At 44.8% G+C, this 20450-nt stretch overlaps 2 protein-coding genes across 6 annotated transcripts; one reads left to right on the top strand and one right to left on the bottom strand.

Moving 5' to 3' along the window:
* Nucleotides 1-1771: 1771 nt before the first annotated feature.
* gtf2a1 (general transcription factor IIA, 1) lies at nucleotides 1772-15941 on the bottom strand. Of its 2 annotated transcripts, none has more exons than XM_054748378.2 (10): nucleotides 14934-15941; nucleotides 10638-10739; nucleotides 10052-10226; nucleotides 9906-9970; nucleotides 8203-8278; nucleotides 7983-8107; nucleotides 6651-6755; nucleotides 6258-6563; nucleotides 3114-3203; nucleotides 1772-3047 (listed from the first exon to the last, which is right to left on the bottom strand). In XM_054748378.2, exons 1-10 carry the CDS (start codon nucleotides 14961-14963, stop codon nucleotides 2940-2942), a joined length of 1182 nt encoding a protein of 393 aa, XP_054604353.1. In that variant the 5' UTR covers nucleotides 14964-15941; the 3' UTR covers nucleotides 1772-2939. The 2 variants fall into 2 exon arrangements, with proteins under 2 accessions (XP_054604353.1, XP_070400993.1); XM_070544892.1 differs by lacking the exon at nucleotides 14934-15941 and adding an exon at nucleotides 13567-13694.
* Nucleotides 14352-18401, top strand: LOC107378164 (N-acetyl-D-glucosamine kinase). 4 transcript variants are annotated; one of them, XM_054748381.2, is made up of 6 exons: nucleotides 14352-14467; nucleotides 16412-16524; nucleotides 16594-16681; nucleotides 16754-16851; nucleotides 16932-17010; nucleotides 17091-18401. In XM_054748381.2, the coding sequence occupies exons 2-6, from the start codon at nucleotides 16507-16509 to the stop codon at nucleotides 17288-17290; spliced, it is 483 nt and encodes a 160-aa protein (XP_054604356.2). In that variant the 5' UTR covers nucleotides 14352-14467; nucleotides 16412-16506; the 3' UTR covers nucleotides 17291-18401. The 4 variants fall into 4 exon arrangements, with proteins under 4 accessions (XP_054604356.2, XP_054604355.2, XP_070401006.1 ...); XM_054748380.2 differs by lacking the exon at nucleotides 14352-14467 and adding an exon at nucleotides 15928-16013; XM_070544905.1 differs by lacking the exon at nucleotides 14352-14467 and having other exon boundaries at nucleotides 15971-16524; nucleotides 16754-16797.
* The last annotated feature ends 2049 nt before the right edge of the window (nucleotides 18402-20450 follow it).

Raw genomic sequence — 20450 nt, 5'->3', positions numbered from 1 at the left:
CTGGGTGGTAAAGTTCATAGATCACATTAAAGGTGGAAAAAGTTCTGAAGTGATTTTTCTTTGTCTGATTTGTGTACAGCACAGAGGTGTTGTGATATCCAATGCACACAGAGGCTCAAAGAACTATTTCTAATTGTAAAAACTAAAAAGTTTTAGGGTCCAATTGAATAATTGCTGCTAAATTTTAGTCAACCTGTCTTAGCAAATCGTTTTGTCAAACCACTGGATGGATCTGAGTGAAAATCCCAGAACTTTTCCACATCATGCGTCCAGCACATGCTGTGATTATTTTAGGGATAAAGTCATGATGCTACAGCTAACCAACTTTAGCAAACACAAGCAGCAGCCATAATAATGGTTGTGGAAATAGCCAAGACACTTTGAACCCCCTCCTAGCCAAAAGCTTAAAATTCCATACATATTTTTTTATATTTGACCAGTCTGTATTCCTTCAGGAACTCCAGGACTAGTGATGCAACGATGTGAAAATTTTGGACCGATACCGCCATTATCATCCTGACTGGACGCGACGTGCCCACAGTGATCCATGCATTTGTGATCTCTCACTTGGATTATGCAAATTCCCTTTGTTAAGGACCCACATCTTCCTCGGTTGCGTGCCTACAGCTGGTGCAGAATGTGGCGGCCCGCCTTTTGACGGATACCAGACAGAGGGAACACATTACTCCTGTTCTGATCCAGCTGCACTGGCTCTCGGTGCGCTACCGCATCCAGTTTGAAATTTTACTTCTTGTTTTTAAGTCACTCTATCTTTATGCACCTCTATACTTGACTCACCTGGTTCAGCCTACGTACCTGGTCGAATTCTTCGGTCAGCAGACCACCGCCTGTTACAGGTCCCAAGTGTTCGGGTGAGGACGCGAGGAGAACGAGCATTCTCAATCTGTACGCCTCGTCTCTGGAACCAACTCCCTCTAGCAGTGAGAATGGCACCCTCTCTCTGATTTTAAATCAAGCCTGAAGGCTCATTTTTATTCCTTGGTTTTTACTTCAGCCTAGTTAGCATTTTACTATGTACGTTTTATTTTTATTGTTTTTATAGTAGTTACTGTACTACTTTTATTACTTTCTTCCCGTGTGTTGATTTTTATGCTTTTATTGTGCAGCACTTTGGTTGGCCTTGGCCGTGTAGAAATGTGCTTTATAAATAAAATGGAATGATCACTTTTATGGCCAATAACCAATATACTGACATTAATGCTTCTAAAATCCATAGATTTTGTATAGAATGAAAATGATTGAAGCTGAATTCACGTTATGTACACACATTTACACTTCTGAGGTGATTAAAATCAGTCACATGCCTGAACAAATACACATCACCCCTCCCACCCTCTGAAACAGATAAATGGAAAAAAGATGGAAAAATTATCTGTTGTTAATATCGGCCCAGTTTTATTTATCGGATCGATACCGATACGATAAAAAATTACCAACATCGGCTGATACCGATATGGATAAGATACATCTGCATCTCTAACTAGGACTCTAGTTTTCTAGATTCATTAAAACTTACAAAAAAAGTAAAAAATCATAATAAAAATCATGATACAGAATTTAATGGAGGTCATTAGAGAACACTCCCGACCACCACCACCACCATCTAAACCCTGACTGACTCGATGTGTATTTCTATGTACGTTTAAAAAAGGCCATTTTATTAACATATCATTAAAAATGTTCTGTGTTCTCTCTGAGCTGAAACCTTTACTCTATAAACATCTGAGACAAACAAATAACAGGAGTGATCTGAAAAAACAAACACATATGCTTTTATTTCAAACTGCTGAAACAGGGGCACTAAAAACAAACAGCAGAAATCCACACAGCCCCCACCAAGTTCACCTCACTTCCATATAAAAGTCTCTCTAAAAGTTATGACTACACTGAAAGCACAGGAGTACATACAGTGGAAGAAATGATTTGGAACGGCGTTAACAAGTTTGCCCAGCCAGAAAAAAGGAACACTTATTAGATAAGAGCACAGTTTGGTGCTGCAACCTTTCAAACAAAAACATGAAAAAGGACAGAGAGAGAACATGACTATGGATTACCAGGACTGACCTCACAACACATTGATAAACTGACAGTGCAAATCTTCAGATGGCTGCAGAAACATAAAAGCAAAGACAATCCTGCATCACAGCTAACTTTAAAACGATTAGTCTGCTTATTTAATAGTTTTTATTTGGGGGGTGGGGGTGCAATTAGACTCCAGAGAAGTAAAAGAGGGGAAATTATGATTAAAGATTGTTAAAATGCTTTTATTGTAAGTTTTTACCTTCTTTGTACCCTTCATCAACCACATAAAAAAGGCTAAAATTAAAATAGATTAACTAGATAAAACACTCTGGAGCACCATTTTCATAAAAACAAAGACAGAGCTTGAAAACAGAAGCAAAAACAAACAAACCATGACTCTGGTTGTCGTTCTACAAGGCAGCAGTTTGACTGGTGGCACTAAATCTGGACAGAAAAGTAGACGCGAGTCAATCCAGTCACCCGACTACAGTGCATTATACAACGGTGGTACTCCTCTAGAGGGTTAGCAGGATTGACCTCTACAGAACAGGCCACATCACCCTGGTCCACTACACCTGTCTGATGTAAAATGCTTATTTTAGCGAATTCCCTCAGAGGAAGAAGAAAAGATGGAGAAGATACAATGAGACACTCAGCCTCTCCCGTCCTCTGAGGAGTTCCTTATCCTTCGGGGCCAGTTGAGTGTTTTCCATGGATCACCCCCCAGTATTCCTTGTTTTTGTTTATGAAACGGTACCTCTGGTGGTTCTTTAGAGTTCTCAGAGACTCCAAACCAGCTTCTTGGAAGAGACCCAGTCAGAGATTAGAAGGATGCTGCCGTGTCTGGTTTAACTGGACAGAAGGAATTACAGAGTTCCTGTTCCGGGTGTTCCACCTCACCACTCCGCATCTCCGATGGCTTTGGAAAACACGTAATCTCTCCCATTAAGATTCATAATCCCGTCCTTCAGGTGGAACTTCCATTTGTTTTTACTTCTGTGGATCTGAAGAACAAGAGATGGGGGTGGGTGTTCAGCTCAAACGCTGTGCACGCACGCACGCACACTTACCTTGTCATACTGGCACACCACCACGTTCTCTGTATCAAACAGCTCGCCCCCGTCATCATCGCTGACATCATCCCCGCTGTTGAGAGGCTCCTAACGAGGAAACCACAGTCAAATCTGACTTTTCACACAAACTTCCCTTTTCTAAGATACATCAGAATCACATCAGAGGATCTTTCATGGATATACAATCAAAGAGTCTGAGTACCCGGCCCGGAGGGTTACTGGGGTCCCACCCTGGAGCCAGGTCTGGGGTTGGGGCCCGTGAGCGAGCACCTGGTGGCCGGGCTTTCGCCCATGGGGCCCGGCCGGGCCCAGCCCGAACTAGATACATGGGCTCATCCAATTGTGGACCCACCACCCGCAGGAGGCGGTCCGATCCCCTGACAACGAAACTGGTTTTTGGGACATGGAACGTCACCTCGCTGGCGGGGAAGGAGCAGGAGCTTGTGGCAGAGGTTGAGCAGTACCGGCTAGATATAGTCGGACTCACTTCGACACATAGCATTGGCTCTGGAACCCAAGTCCTTGAGAGGGGTTGGACACTCTCCTTTGCTGGAGTTGCTCCGGGTGAGAGGCGGAGGGCTGGGGTTGGCTTTTTGTTAGCCCAAAGACTCTCTGCCTGTGTGTTGGAGTTTACCCCGGGGGACGAGAGGGTAGCCTCCCTGCGCCTTCGGGTCGGGGAATGGGTCCTGACTGTTTTTTGTGCTTATGGGCCAAATATCAGTTCAGAGTACCCACCCCTTTTGGAGTCCCTGGGACGAGTGCTAGATAATGCTCCATCAGGGGACTCCATAGTCCTGCTGGGGGACATCAATGCTCACGTGGGCAATGACAGCTTGACCTGGAGGGGTGTGATTGGGAGGAACGGCCCGCCTGATCTGAACTCGAATGGTGTTTCGTTATTGGACTTCTGTGCAAGCCACAGTTAGGCCATAACGAACACCATGTTCGAACATAAGGATGCCCATCGGTACACTTGGTACCAGGGCAGCCTAGGTCGCAGGTCGATGATAAAATTTGTAGTCGTATCATCTGACCTGCGGCCGTATGTTTTGGACACCCGAGTGAAGAGAGGACCGGAGCTGTCAACTGATCACCACCTGGTGGTGAGTTGGATCAGATGGCAGGGGAAGATGCTGCGTAGACCGGGCAGACCCAAACGCATAGTGAGGGTCTGCTGGGAACGCCTGGCAGAAGAACCTGTCAAGATGGTCTTCAACTCCCACCTCCAGCAGAGCTTTGACCGCGCCCCAAGAGCAGTGGGGGACATTGACTCCGAGTGGGCCTTGTTCCACTCTGCGATTGTTGAGGCGGCTGTTGCTAGCTGTGGTCGCAAGGTAGCCGGTGCCAGTTGTGGTGGCAACCCCCGTAACCCGCTGGTGGACACCAGAGGTTCGGGGAGCCGTCAGGCTGAAGAAGGAGGCCTACAGGGTGTGGCTGGTCTGTAGGTCTCCGGAGGCAGCAGACAGGTACCGGATAGCCAAGCGGGGTGCAGCAGTGGCAGTTGCCGAGGCAAAATCTCGGGTGTGGGAGGAGTTTGGTGAGGCCATGGAGAAAGACTATCGATCGGCTCCAAAGAGGTTCTGGCAAACTGACCGGCGCCTCAGGAGAGGAAGGCAGCAACTCGCTCTCACTGTTTACAGTGGGGATGGGGAGCTGCTGACGTCAACTGGGGCTATAGTTGGACAGTGGAAGGAATATTTTGAGGAGCTCCTCAATCCCACCTACATGCATTCCGAGGAGGAACCAGAGCCGGGAGAACTGGGGATGGACTGTCCAATCTCGGGGGCAGAAGTTGCTGAGGTTGTCAAACAACTACACAGCGGCGGAGCCCCGGGGGCGGGTGAGGTTCGTCCTGGGTATCTCAAGGCTATGGATGTTGTAGGGCTGTCATGGTTGACACGTCTCTGCAACATTGCGTGGTCATCAGGGGCAGTTCCTGTGGAGTGGCAGACCGGGGTGGTGGTCCCCACCTTTAAGAAGGGTGACCTGAGGGTGTGTTCCAACTATAGGGGGATCACACTCCTTAGCCTCCCTGGAAAGGTCTACTCCAAGATACTGGAGAGGAGGGTCTGATCGAAAGTTGAATCTCAGATTGAGGAGGAGCAATGTGGTTTCCGTCCTGGCCGTGGAACTGTGGACCAGCTCTATACCCTTGCAAGAATGATGGAGGGGGCATGGGAGTTTGCCCAACCAATCCATGTGTTTTGTGGATTTGGAGAAGGCTTATGACCGGTGGGTGGCTTTCTGTTAAGGGCCATTCAGTCCCTTTACCAGAGGAGTTTGAGTTTAGTCCGCATAGCCGGTAGTAAGTCGGACCTGTTCCCAGTGAGGGTTGGACTCCGCCAGGGCTGCCCTTTGTCACCGGTTCTGTTCATTACCTTTATGGACAGAATTTCTAGGCGCAGCCATGGTGTGGAGTGTGTCGAGTTTGGTGGCAGGAGAATCTCGTCTCCGCTTTTTGCGGATTATGTGGTCCTCCTAGCTTCATCCAGCTCTGACCTTCAGCTCTTGCTGGGTAGGTTCGTGGCAGAGTGTGAAGCGGCTGGGATGAGGATCAGCACCTCCAAATCTGAGACCATGGTTCTCGACCGGGAAAGGGTGGCTTGCCAACTCCGGGTCGGGAGAGAGGTTCTACCTCAAGTGGAGGAGTTTAAGTATCTCGGGGTCTTGTTCACGAGTGAGGGAAGGAGGGATCGGGGGATCGACAAGCGGATGGGTTCGGTGTCTGCAGTGATGCGGACGCTGAGCCGATCTGTCGTGGGGAAGAGGGAGCTGAGCCAGAAAGCCAGGCTCTCGATTTACCGGTCTATCTACGTCTCAATCCTCACCTATGGTCCTGAGCTTTGGGTAATGACCGAAAGAACGAGAATGCGGATACAAGCGGCCGAAATGAGTTTCCTCCGTAGGGTGGCCGGGCTCAGCCTTAGAGATAGGGTGAGGAGCTCGGACATTCGGGAGGGACTCGGAGTAGAACCAGGACATGTTGGAGAGGTTACATCTCCAATCTGGTCCGGGAACGCCTTGGGGTCTGCTGGAGGAGCTGGTGGAGGTGGCCGGGGAGAGGACGGTCTGGAGCTCCCTAGTTGGGATGCTGCCCCCACGACCCGTACAAGCGGAGGAAGACGATGACACATCCGTTACCTCCTCCACCTGCCCGTCTTCTCCACCATCCTTATCCTTCTCCTCGTCATCATCGTCATCGTACTCCTCCTCCTCGTCTTCGTCCTCCTCCGAGGACGTGTCCCCGGCCCCGTCCACCTGGAGCATCATGGGAGGCTGCTGTGCCTGCAGCTGAGCCTGCTGCTGGGCCTGAGGCTGCAGTGGGGCCTGTGGTGCAGCTGCAGCATGGGCCTGCTGGACCTGAGTCGCTGCTCCTCCTGCTGCTCCTCCTGGTGCTGCTCCTGCTGCCTGACCGGGCTGAGGCACCATGGCTGCCGCCTGCATCACCTGAAGGGAAATAACCCCCAGAAGGGACAGAGTTGGTTGATGAGGCTAGAAACAGAACAGGAGATTTACAAGGGGCCATGTTCTGACCTGTGCATTGTCTTGGACCTTGTTTCCTTGAGCCAAGACGATCTGCTGTGGCTGGATGATGACTCCCGTTTGCTGAGGCAGACCTCCCTGAAGAGGAGCCAGAACCTAAACACAAATTAATTAATGTCAGGGGGGTTTCTTTAGGGTGGATGCATTCCTCCTGCAGGTAGCGAGTGAGCTCCAGCTCGGCTCAAACTCTCTTCGGGACGGTTGCAGAAGCAGTGCTTGTCCGGGACTTCAGCAGGTCTCCGAGTGTTTATTTATTTATTTGCCGTTGGTGGCAGCTCTGTCTCGACCAAGGACTCTGGCTGCGCAGCAGCTGACGTACTGAAAACCAAAGTGCTCCCAAAGCAGCGAAGTAACGTTTCGTTTTGATACCAGTGCAGCCATCCTTCTCTACATGCATCATTGAGTTGAATCACGTTCAGTAATCGCGGTGGCCCATGATGCAGCGCGGTGGGTTTCTTCATATTGCGATATTTCATTTTTGCGGTTACCGTGACGGCCCTAAATATCAGGGCTGGACAATAAATGGAAAATTTATCGTGATCAAAATTTCTGACTCTTATCCAGACTTTTCCCACGTCAATAAATTTGATAATACAAAAACGAAAAGATGTGTGTAGGTTGGCAACATTCATGCCCCTTAAAGAGCCGTCTGCGGGTCTACACAGGGGACCTCCAGACGAGGTGCGTTTGTGCGGGTTGCGCCGGTTCTGACTAATTTATTTATTTATTGTACTGTCGGTGGTGTTGGGGAGGTCTTAAAAATCCTCTCGAATGTTGGAACTGGTTAATATGTAAAAGCTGGCCCCACCCCACCCCAAATATTTTCTCATCAGATCGGCAAGGACTCATTTGAGATTTTAAACAGCAAAGTTTGCCAAAAGGTGAGGGGTTTTCATGCCCGGGTAAATGTATCAGCACCTTATGCTGCCTCACTGCCACCTAGGATTGACTGATTAGTGTTTGTTGTTAGCCTCAAGGGCAACCTGCTAGCTTCCTTATCACCTGTAAGTCGCTTTGGACAAAAGCATCTGCTAAATTCATAAACATAAATGTCTTGAGATGAATGTTTGTACTTAGTGCAGCTTTTTCTGCTGAATGCTCATTAAGTGTTCTGCAAAATAAAGACAGCAAAGTTATTTGTCTTTTTTTTTTTCAGTCTGCTGATCCCAGAAATGACCCGATCCGTGACTCGAAGCCGTGATATGATCCGAGCCGTGAGTTGCTGGAGCGGCTGCACCGCTACTTTTAATCAAAACCAAATTCTAACAACTTCCATAAACTGATTTGTTCTATAATACAGTTCAACTAGTTAAATGGCGGTACCTGCTGTATGACCGGTGCCTGCACACCACCAGACTGCATAGGCTGCTGCAGCACGATGGGCTGTTGGGACTGCTGAATGATGTACTGAGCCCCATTGGGAGCGCGCACCACCTGCAGGATCTGACCTGAGTCAGCGAAAGGTGAAGGAGAAACATCAGAGCAGTGAAACGGCTGAAACACCAGTTGAGTTGAGTGCAGCACGAGGGCATGGTGGTGTTACCCTGCTGAGTGATGATCTGCTGGTATGGAGTGACACCTGTAGGTAAAGCCAGAGTTGCTGCAGTGGCTGCTGCGCTCTAGTGGAGGAAAACAGAATATACACACATCAGCTCTACAAAACAGGCTTCTAGAGGTCTAGACCAGGGTCTTCAACTAGATTTGTCTGTGCCAGCAGACACTGTGAGGGTCACATGCTTTTCTAGAATACATTTAAATGATTAGTTTATTGATATAATAATTATTATTATATAATAATCACATTGTTTACATGTAGCCACTATTCGGGTTTTGATTGGTTTTAAGATCAGCGTTATTGTTTCTGAAAACTTTGGAATAACGCGTTCACGTACAGTGTTTAAAAGTGCGGGTGTTGAGATTTCTCTGAGGTAAAAAAGATGATAAGTATTAAAGTACTCTAGGGGTATCGGGGGCATGCCCCCTAGAAAAAAATTATTGGACATTTTGTATTTAAACACATCAGTCTGGTGCATTTTGGGGGGTAAAGGTAGAGTTACAGGCTGGTAGGTATGTATGATAAAGTATCTATACGTGTTCATTATAATGATATATTTGAGTTAACTATGTTTTCCTGTCCTTTCTTAATCCATTATGAATCCACTGATGCATGCATGCTGCTCAGCACCAGAACTGCACTAGGTACCAAAAGAACCAATCAGCTGGCAGAGCTCCCTGTTGAACGTGTGAGCTGCAGAACTTGCAAAACTACGTGACTCAATTTAAGGAACAAAGTAGAATCCAGCTGCGGTTATTTAATTGTTGTTGTTTATAGAAACTAAATACATCTGCAGGGCTTTAGGCCCAGGGCAGAGTTTTAGACCTCAGACCAGCTTTAGATCATGACCTGTTATTATTAATATGTTCTTTACACCAATCTGAATATTCTGTAATGTTCACAGACATCCAAACCTTAGAAATGAAATATAATCAAAATTAAAATAAAGATTCTGGTCCACCATCCAGCGCCTCGGGGTGGGGGTGGGGGGAGCAGTGCGCTACCAACACTATCTATAGTGGGGACGGTGTGCTGCTGACCTCTACTCAGGATGTTGTGGATCGGTGGGCAGAATACTTCGAAGACCTCCTCAATCCCACCGACACGTCTTCCAGTGAGGAAGCAGAGTCTGGGGACTTTGGGTTGGCCTCTCAAATCTCTGGTGCTGAGGTCACTGAGGTGGTTAAAAAGCTCCTCGGTGGCAAGGCTCCAGGGGTGGATGAGATCCGCCCGGAGTTCCTTAAGGCTCTGGATGTTGTGGGGCTGTGTTGGCTGACGCGGCTCTGCAATATCGCGTGGGCATCGGGGACAGTCCCACTGGACTGGTGGTGGTCCCCTTATTTAAAAAGGGGGACCGCAGGGTGTGTTCCATCTACAGGGGGATCACACTCCTGAGCCTTCCTGGTAAGGTCTATTCAGGGGTTCTGGAGAGGAGGGTCCGTCGGATTGCTGAACCTCAGATTCAGGAGGAGCAATGTGGTTTTCGTCCCGGCCGTGGAACACTGGACCAGCTCTATACCCTTAGGGGGATCCTGGAGGGTGCGTGGGAACTTGCCCAACCAGTCTACATGTGTTTTGTGGATTTGTGGATACAGTTTTTATTGAATAATTAGAATAAGAAAAACTTTTCTCTGATGAACACCAAATCCCAACTAGCACTGTCCTCAAAAATGAGCACACGATGCACTCACCATCCCTGTTGCACTCATGTGCTGAAGAAGCTTAGGATCCCGAACAATGACTTGCTGCTGCGGCGCTGCAGAGAAAATTAAAACCCTCCTAATCAAATGTGTGTCACGGATAGTTTTTGCTGCTGTACATCAGCTTTTGAACGCACCTTGCTGCTGCTGCTGGGGGGGCAGGATGACTTGTTGGGTTTGTGCTGGCTGAGTCACCTGCTGAACATGCTGGATGTGCTGCTGCTGCTGCTGCTGGGAGGCCTGCAGGGCTGCCTGCTCATCAGAGTGGAAGCCCTCCACTGCCTTGGACTGGAGCAGTTTATTCTCCCATAGCTGTGCCAGCAGATGGAGAAGATTTGGGTTACAGGACTGCTTATGAGATTATTTAACCGCATGTTAGAGATGCTGTGTGGACAAAATGTACTTCTCAGGCTAGATTTTAAAAGATAAATAACCTAAAATCACCAACTAACAACTAATGTTATGTGGTAAAGAAAGAGCAGAGGACCATGTTGGGGTCAAAAAACTGTTTATAGCTCCTGGTCTGGTAGACTAAATGTCCTCTGGAGAACAGATCAAATCTAATCACTGCAGCTCCTTCTGCTCAGTCTCAGAGTACCTCCCACTTATGAAAGTTAGAGGCAGAGACCTGCGTTTTCCATCCATTAAAGCCATTAGTTTGCCTTTTGATTAATGATGGCTGCCCCTGTTGCATCTGGAAACCATCTCCTGCAGAAAACGTACCGTTTTCAGCTCGTGGAGAACCTGCTCGTCCACTCCTTCATCCAGGAACAGCTCCCGTACCTCGCTCATGACATCTTCAATCACAGACCGGTACAATTTAGGCTAGGATGACATAAGAGAAAAAAATTTTTTGTTCAGATATTAACATTATTTATTAACACAATTATTAATTTGGGATAACTAATCACGATCGTGGTGTTTTTTGTTGGTGTAACTTCACTACCAGCCACTAAACATCTTTATTAGACCCTGTAATCCTGTCAGGTCAGCATAAATGCTTGATGGTTCAAGGGGTGGGGCCACGGGGGAATGGCCCCTGCTGAAATTTGACAGGCCCCCTGAAGTAACCCTGCTTGTCACCTTTATACAAAGATCAGATTATAGGCAGATGCAATTCCAAGTCCAAACACTAGTGGTGCTAATGAGCCAAAAAGGAATTTGGGTGTTTTGTTTCACTCACATACTGAATTTAAGCGTGTTGCATTTACTCTAGGAGCATTTGTTAAACCTCGCCTGCTGTGGCATCATCAGTGGCTGTTTTCTGCTTGAGGCACATGCGCGGTGGTGGCCATCCGGATCAGCCTTCGAAATAGAATCACCAGAGCAAGAGACATCATGGCGAGTCGGCAACGTAGCTCAAAGGTTTGGGAGCATTTTACAAAGGCATTGCATGAGCACCTTAAAAGGAAGCACGTCACGGCGGCGAACAAAGAGTCGCCTCTGTAAGCTAATTTCCTCGTTAGTTGCTAACAACAGAGTTACTTCTATTTATTTTTGTGCACAATTTATTTTTGGTTTTAGATGCCTACCTCCATTTGACTGTGTAGCAGGACTGCACAATACCAGGAAAGTCTGCGATACGCGATAACAGTGATTAATATTGTGGTGACAATATGACTTGCAATTAGGGTTGTCACGGTAACCGTTGTAGCGGTAAATCCCGGTAAAAAAGTTGACAATAATAACCGTCTTGTTTTTCAAAAACTATATTATCTCGGTGGATTACTGTGGCTGCGGTGTAGGCGCGGTGACCCTTACCAGCTACCGTATCATCTGCTGAAGTTGCCGGCGGCACATGCGCACTTTGTTGTTTACAACCAAAACTTTTTTGAAGCTAAAGCTGAAATAATGGCCAAAGGAGGAGACGGCAGCGCTCAGGACATTTATTATCCCTCAAAGAAGACAAAGTGGGAAGTACGGACGTTTTTTGGATATTTGAAGAAAGCCGAGGGACAGTTGACAGAAGACGGCTATCCTGTTTGCAGCACGTGCAGAAAAAATGTCTGTGAAAGGCAGCAACGCTTCAAATCTCATGACACATCTGCGTGACCATCACCCACAACTCTACAGTCAACGCAAGGCAAGTTAGCGTTTTAGCTAAAATGCGTGATCCGAGGATTTATGTTGAGGGAAAATGCAACGAGTCGCTATAAAAGCAGCCGCAGCGCCGCTACCTGCATATAAATCGCGGACACCCCCATGTTGAAATGACGCTATGCATTACGGGGCTCCCAGGGGCAGATAAGAGTTGGTCTCTCTCTGAGAATAATTATGAATTTAACAACGATTACTGCCTGATGACATTTTCCCACATCTGCAAATCTCACTGGAAGGACACAAACCGAGGACAATATTTTCCTGATATAGGGTTTATTACTCAAGTAAGGGTAAAAAAGTATCTAAAGGCTACTTGAGTACTGAGTATCATCTGATGTAATATTTTTAAAATGATGACATCAAACAGACAAAAAATAAGTAGTTATGGGCAAATATTGGTATTTTAAAGACAAAAGGGGAAAATGTTAACAAATAAACAACATAATTACAAAATAACACATTTTAGGTAAAATTTAGACAAACTGAGGACAATATTTTCCTGATATACAGGGTTTATTTAGTTGTCTGAAAATGTAACACGCTTAAAAAAATACCGCGATAATACCGAAAACAGTGATAATTTTGTTCACAATAACCGTGAGGTTACATTTTCACACCGTGACAACCCTACTTGCAATAAATAAAAACATCTCAGGAACAAAATATTCTAAAACAAATAAATAAATGAATAAGAAATGGCAATCAGTAGATCCCTGAATCAGCAGATAGAGGCTAACTCTGGTTGTTGCTATCCATCCAGATTAAGTGCCGTCCACCTTCGAGGTGGGCATATAACCTATGAGAACCGACCCGATTGGCCAAATGGGTGAAGAGCTTTGTGTGATTTGTCTAAAACATCATGCTTCCGTTTGACAAAATGCATTATGTTTAACAAACATTTGTGCTGACCTTTCGTTGTGATTTATTTCCATTATTGTCGATATGCGTGTTGCACATACTGACATCGCGGTGATACATTTGCAACCCTACTGTGTAGCATTTGTTTTAACAGGTTACAAAGTAAATTATAAGTTTATTGATAACCTATCATCTTGTCTTTATTAAATGCCACATAACTTATCACATTTCAAACTTAATGATGGGTATTTTACAGCATCTGGTGCAGTAAGCCACTTTTAGGCATGACACGATTCGTCATTTGCGGAAGTCCTACACAATACATTTAAAGGCACACCTGTAACGACACTAATGAACTATCATACACTAAACTAATATCCCTGCCATCAATAATAAAACAAAAGCCAGCAAAAATAATGTGACACAGGTTTTATTTTGAAATATACCAGACGCACTTGTCACTTCCTGTCCGGCTCATGACATCTTTAACTTCATGAGGATGAAATTTGTGTCAATGTTACCTTCTTTCCAACATGATTATTTGACTGTAAAATCCCTTAATATTGTACCTTTAAAGTACTTTAAAACCGGACACACACACACACACACACACACACACACACACACACACACACACACACACACACACACACACACACACACACACTTACTTATTTTTACATATTTGCATTACCGGTCTGATCTTGGAGAGGTTGTACTGAAACTACATTTCATCGCACCAAGACGCTGGTTCAATGACAAATAAAGCAATCCTGTCCTAAGGGCACTGAACTAATACTTGGCTCTTCTATAAATTTTGTGGCCCCTTGATGGGCCCCGTACCCTGAAAAATCTCAGATACGCCCCTGGCATAAATCAAGATTAATGTTTCACAGCTCCATTATAATCCAAACTGTGCTTCAGCATCCGGATCTTATCCACAACCGCGTCTGTCAACATAAACAATTACATAGATGTCCGCCGGGACTGCGTTACTAGCTCAACCGTAGCGTTCAAGTCTGCGGAGACTTTCCAGCCAAGATACCGCCCTGCCTCGATGTCCGCGGTGGACACCTCGGTGCGTCCTTCCCTCCCCCTCGGACAGTCGGTTCCTCCACAAATTAAAGCTCAGTGAAGTGTTTATATGCGGGCCGGTGACGTAGCGTCGTGTAGCACCGTCCCATCCCAGCAGTCTATATTAGACAGCCAATATGGCGGTATAAAGCCAGCCACCGGCAGGGAGGAGGGCCAGAACCGAGCGAGACGGGAGAGGTGGAAGCCATTTTACGGAGCGGCCCCGCTCACAGAGCCGTTTTCTTTCAGCGAAATGAGGCCAAATAAAGAAAGAGGCTCTCGTTTTATGCGTTTAATTGCCAGTTTTGACTCGGTGGCTTTGTTTTGGGAGCAGGACATCGGAGATATCATGGGTCAAAAATGGGTTTCGGGACGCTTTTCTGCGCCTCTGGTCCTGGAATGGTGGACCACGACGAGGCAGCGCCGCGGACTGCGTCCAAGACTTTGCGCTAAAATGGCTTTTTAATATCAGATCCTCTAGTTGAATTTACTTGGAAGTGGATGTTGACGATGTGCTTTGGGTACGTCTGTTGATTAGATGTGCGGTTTCCAATATTTAAGCTCAAATACGTCAGCTGGCTAACAAATTCGTCCAATAATCCACCCTGGGCTAAATGAACGGCACTAAGATCAAACACTGACTCCAAATGATAAACCAAGACTCGTAACAGCCACTGATAAATCACACTAGCGCTAAACAAAGTCTCAACCTGAAGTAATTACAAATTTTCACTTTAACCAGCATTATTTAATGTAAAATCATTCAAAACTTGCCTCGGCAGAAGCTTCTTCAGTGCCATGTTTTCATTTGAATATCTAGTTTCGAATTATGGCTTATTCAAAGTTAGTATTTCCTTTATAATTTCACTCAGGAGTGATGAGCTAGTTCAAGCATATTCATCTGAAAAAAACCCATCTCCTCCACATCCTCTAGACAACTTTACCCCCGTTTCCCCCGACTGGCAGTCCGTTGAGATTGATCCTTACCACTGGGTTCGAGTTAGCCGAGCTCGCCATTATACGCGTAGTGTAAAAACCACACGGAAATAGGCGAGAGACAGAGCCAAAAATGACCAAAAAAAGACTTAAAACAACTGGGAAAGATCGTTTAGAACAGCCGGCATCACTTTTGTAAATAAAACACAGTTTTCACGGTCTTATTTACAGTCCCGGGCTGCGACTCCCCAGCCGTCTTCCTCTCGCCGCTGTCCTGCTTTATATACTGAGCGAAGGAGCTGCGAGTGCGCGAGACATAGGGCAGGTTCAGACAGAAAATCTCGCGAGATTTTTGCGGAATTTGATGACTAATCAGGGTGGCTGCTTCTGGGAAATGTAGTTTTAAAGCGGAAAGCCTGACATTAAAGTTTACCAGGCTTTTTAATGCAGCGTGCTCTGCATTATTATTGGTTCAGTTAGTTTAACGCTAAAGAATACGATTTCACTGCCAGGAGGAGTATTTGATAATTTGATATTGAGTTATATAGAAATAATTAATGCTTTTAAATGTGAGAATATTTTGTTAAATTGATAAAATATGAATCTTTAATTGGATAATACAGTATAGATTTGTTTAGGGTATTTCTATTTTAAATATCATTATTATTATTATTATTATTATTATTATTATTTTCTCCAAGCCTTTTTACTAATAAAAATGTTATTATCCAATTATCCACCGAGTAGAATGAAACGCTTTAAGCGCTTGAGCAGTTCTTCGCCCAACAGAAAAGGAAAATCCTCAATGTCAGACACAAACACTGGGTGTCTCGCAGACATGCCACCCACCGAAACTCCAAGGAAAGCTACAGACGACAAGGCCATTGGATCTGGAGTTAAAGGATTGAGATCCACGGCGCAGGGTCTGAGCGTTAAGACACGACCCTGTTCAGCTGCACGCAGCCAAGCAGACACTCTCCCAGAGAGAACGGGACATGATGGTGAGGTCCGAACCAGAGTCCAGGATAGCCCCACAGCCAAGCGATCCCACAAGGTTCACTGGGATGTGAGGTTTCTCCTTGGGAGCTTTACGGATGATATCACAGAAAAACTTAAGTGGAGGTTTGTCTGGTAAGTAAGGATTACCTGACCTGCTAACAGGTGCATTGGATGCTCGAGGTTTAGAGCTAACGGAAGCAACCTCACCAAACCTCACAGTTGCCACAGGACACACCGTTGGGGCATGTTTCAGTTTTGGAGGACTCGTCGTTGCGACTGAGTCATGTGCAGGTTCAACAGGTGCAGGAGGATGTGCACTCTGTTCTGCAGAAGAGAGGAGAAGAACTCTGTTAGTCTTTGATGGGTCTTCATCCAAGACATGAAGGGCATATTTTAACGCTTCGCGCATGGTCGCAGGAGGCCTGCAACCGGACTCAGCTCTTGACCTTGAAGCAGCAGGGCTGTGGTCAGCATGGTCGCAGCACGGCACAGTGGTTACCACAGTGATCTTAATCATATCTCTTCTTCAGCTTTCTGGATCGCTCGTTTGGCCGTGAAGACGGTGTTTGACGCTCAAGACAACTTGGTGGCGCCTCCTTATGACATCACATGGGTTACAGAAGCCATGGAGGAGAACTTCCAGGTCAGACAGCAGCAACACAAAGACAAATCTGTTCTTTTAAACCCAGAATAATTAAAACATTACTCCCAGGTGTTGGATCTGATGGGAATGCTTCCTCACCTCTGCAGGAACTTCCAGAAGTCCCACTTTGCTGGCTTCTGTAAGAAGCTGGCTGAAGGTGAGCAGCAGCAGGACTTCTGCTCAGGTTTCTAGGACAATAGAGTGTCATCCTGAGTGTTTTGTGTCCCAGGTGCGGAGGCTGGGGATGCTCTCAGCCAGCATGTGTTCGCTCAGGTTGGCAGAGTTCTGGCTAAACATGTAGAGTCAGTTTTACCTGCAGCTCAACCGGTGACCACACCTACAAGCCTTCTGGTTTCACTTTTGCATGTATGAAACTGGAGCATTTCTCTTCTGTTTTGTTGTTTAAGGCGTTATTAAGGTGTGAGCGCGGCCTGCCAGTCCTGTGTGTGGGCTCCGTGTGGAAGAGCTGGTCTCTCCTGAAGCCGGGTCTGTGTCGCTGATGGTAATAACGGTCCATGAAACCCTCTGGATGAAGTCTCATCTGCATGTTTTATGTGTTTCTGCAGGGTTCACAGAGGTTCTGGAAAAAGCCGCATCATCAGACAAGTTGAAGGACCGTTTCCATGGCTACAGCCTCCTGACTTTACAGCAGTCCTCTGCTTTGGGCGGAGCTAGCCTTGGGGTTCAGAGTTTAGGTTCCTCCATCCGTATGGATTACTCCACCAATGCTGATGTCTTCTATCAGCACACCTTCAACAGCGGATAGTGACTAAAGCACCAGGCCACTTTAGAATTACTGGAGCTCATAACTCTTTCAATCATGAATGATTTTGCACGTGATTTGATCCAAGGTTTCTTTTTAAAGATTGTTTTATCTTGGCAGCTTCTTTAACAAGAACTGGTGGGACCTGAAGTTTATTGTTCAAACTTTTATGTGATGTTTTGGCCGTGAAAATCCTTGGTTTTCACCAGAATTGGCAAACATAATACATGAACGAAATAGAGCTTGGAACAAGGCAAGAACAACAGAGTTGACTACTGACTGGTCTGTTTTCAGGCAGCTGAGAAAAAAATGTACTTCCCTGATCAAAAAGGCAAAATCTGAATATTTTCTATCAGTCACCACAGAAAATCTTAAAGATCCTCAGAGATTCTGGAAAGTGATCAAGTCTTTTGCTGTGGAAAAGATCTCTCAGGCTCTTCCTACTTTTGTTCTTAGAGATTCAGTTCCAATTTATAACAGACTCGAAATCTTAAATTGTTTTAACGAACATTTTCTTTCGGTGGGTTCCCTGTTTAATTTTGTCGGAACCCCTTTGATAAAATCTGGTATAATACCCCCAAATTTTTCTGGAGCTCCTTTTAACTTTAAACCTTTTACAGTGCATGAAGTTCACAAAGCTTTAAAAAACATAGATCACAGAAAGCCACCTGGACCTGATTTTATAGAACCTTATTTTTTAAAGATGGCAGCGGATTATGTGGCAGAGCCACTTTCAATTCTTTTTAATCTTTCAATTAACTCCAAAGAAATTCCATCACAGTGGAAGTCAGCATATGTTTTACCATTATTAAAAGGAGGAGATCCAGCAGTTTTGACAAATTATAGGCCAATATCAAATTTAAGTGTGCTTTCCAAGATAATGGAGTCACTTGTCAGTGTTCAGCTAAAAGAGTTTTTGTCTATAAATGACATCCTCTCGAAATGTCAATCGGGTTTTAGAAAAGGGTACAGCACTACTACAGCTGTTATGAAGGTGGTAAATGATATTATAGTAGCACTTGATAGGAAACAGTTTTGTGCCTCACTGTTCATAGACCTGTCTAAAGCTTTTGATACCGTTGACCATGCTATTTTAATAAACAGATTACTAAGCCTTGGGTTGTCAGAGCACTCAGTAGCATGGTTCTCAAATTACCTGACTAACAGGACACAGTGTGTTAAATGTGAGGATCTTTGCTCTGATCTTGGGGTTGTCCGGAGGGGGGTGCCCCAGGGCTCAGTCCTGGGGCCCCTCCTATTTATCTTGTACATCAATGACTTGGGCCAAAATATTAAAGATGCTAATATCCATTTGTATGCAGATGACACAATCATCTATTGTTTTGGAACATCACTTTCTCAGGTTGTTGAATCCTTGCAGAAAGCATTTGACTTGGTCCAGCACTCACTGCATCAGCTAAAGCTAACTATTGGTCATTTAAACTCATGATTTACAATAAAAATACTGGTGATTTGCAGAAACTTTGTGTTTTGTTAAAAATCTTTAACCAGTAAACATCTGAGATGTGTTAAGAGCAAGGAGGGGAAATGATCCACCGGAGTAATGCATCAGTAAGACATTTTAGAGGGTGATGGATGACAGTAAAACTCAACAAGCACCACAATTTAAGAGAGATTTTATTAAAATAATGTTTCATTTCCATTAATTGTGGTATTCTTACTAATAATAATGATAAGTGCTGTTTATTTATTACCATATTTGCAATTATTTTAATTATTTAAAAAAGAGTACAACAATCATTTGATCTTCTGAGATGAGATTTAGGGTATTTATCTGTACACAAGGTGTTGTAAAATAGTAGCCTAGTGAACTAGACCAAACTCTTGCTTTGCAAATATATTATTTAGTCTGGCTTGCCAGGCTAGTAAAATAGATAAAACCCACTAAATACTTTTAAGAATGAAAAAAATATTCTGTCTTCATGTTTACGACCAACCTGTCAACACCAATTTAGAGAGCAAAGTCAAACTAAACAAAAACCTTACAGTTTCTAACCATGGAGACATGCTTGAATAGTGAAGTGACTTTGGCAAGGACAAGTAAAAAAATCATTGATCCACCAGCTCTTCTAATGGTAAATATATTATTTTCCATTAATCTGAGTTAAATATGGCTGGATTTGCTGCATTTACACAAGAAAACGTATAAAATTGTCTTTGATAACCGTGCAGTGATCAGGCTGGGCCGCTTGGGGGCGACAGAAACGTCTAAAAGACGCTAGACTGTTGAACATTAGGATTAGAAAGGAAGTTTGCCAAAAAAAACCTCTTAACTAAATACACTATAAAGACGTTTTGGTGACACTTCATGGGTTTAAACAATAAAATTAGCTTTTAACACCTTTCTAACTGTATTGTGATGTTTTCTATCAATAAGTGGTTAATGTTGCTGTCTAAAAAGGTAGCCCATTGGCTAATCTAATCTCACAGTAGAAATTATTTAACTTTTATTATTTTTTACAATTATATTTAAAGTCATGACATTTTTATTTAGATCTAAGATAATCCCCCAAAGGGTGATGTGTAGTATTTTTATTTATTATTGAGCTCAAGACAGTTAAAGTTTAAAGAGCAAGTCACCCCCTGCCAGATTCTTACTCAACTCCCACTTCCTGTTTGAAAAATGCAACAAATGCTGTTGCCTAGCAGACCGAGAGGGCGGAGCCACTAACAAATAAACACACACACAGGCTCACAACGACATTGTGACATCATATGGTACCAGCCAACGTTCTAGGGTACCTCTTAGCCAATAGCGATGGCAGATTTAAATTCAAATGCAGTGTGGAGTTTTTACCTGACAACGGCACAACACTGACAGTTTTAGGCAGAAAATTTAAACTTGAACTAAAATGCACTAAAGTGCAAAACTATTGACTACACGTGTCTGCAGCACGATTAGACACGCATTTGTATAGTTTATCAGAAAAAAAAGTTTATTTGAGGTGACTTGCTCTTTAACTCATTCACTGCCAGCCATTTCCTGATCGCTAAAGGCCTTCGCTGCCAGCGTTTCTCGCCATTTTTACTGTTTTTTTAAGAGTGACAGAACGTTGTGCGCTAGGATGATATCGACGCCAAAACAACCAAAAGAAAGAGGAGATTCACCTCTTACATAAGGAAGAATCCGCGTGTTTCGAGC

Source organism: Nothobranchius furzeri, chromosome 2 (genome assembly GCF_043380555.1).
Source record: "Nothobranchius furzeri strain GRZ-AD chromosome 2, NfurGRZ-RIMD1, whole genome shotgun sequence".
NCBI lineage: Eukaryota > Metazoa > Chordata > Actinopteri > Cyprinodontiformes > Nothobranchiidae > Nothobranchius > Nothobranchius furzeri.
Note: the sequence above shows the minus strand (reverse complement) of the source record. Positions and strands in the feature narration are given on the sequence as shown.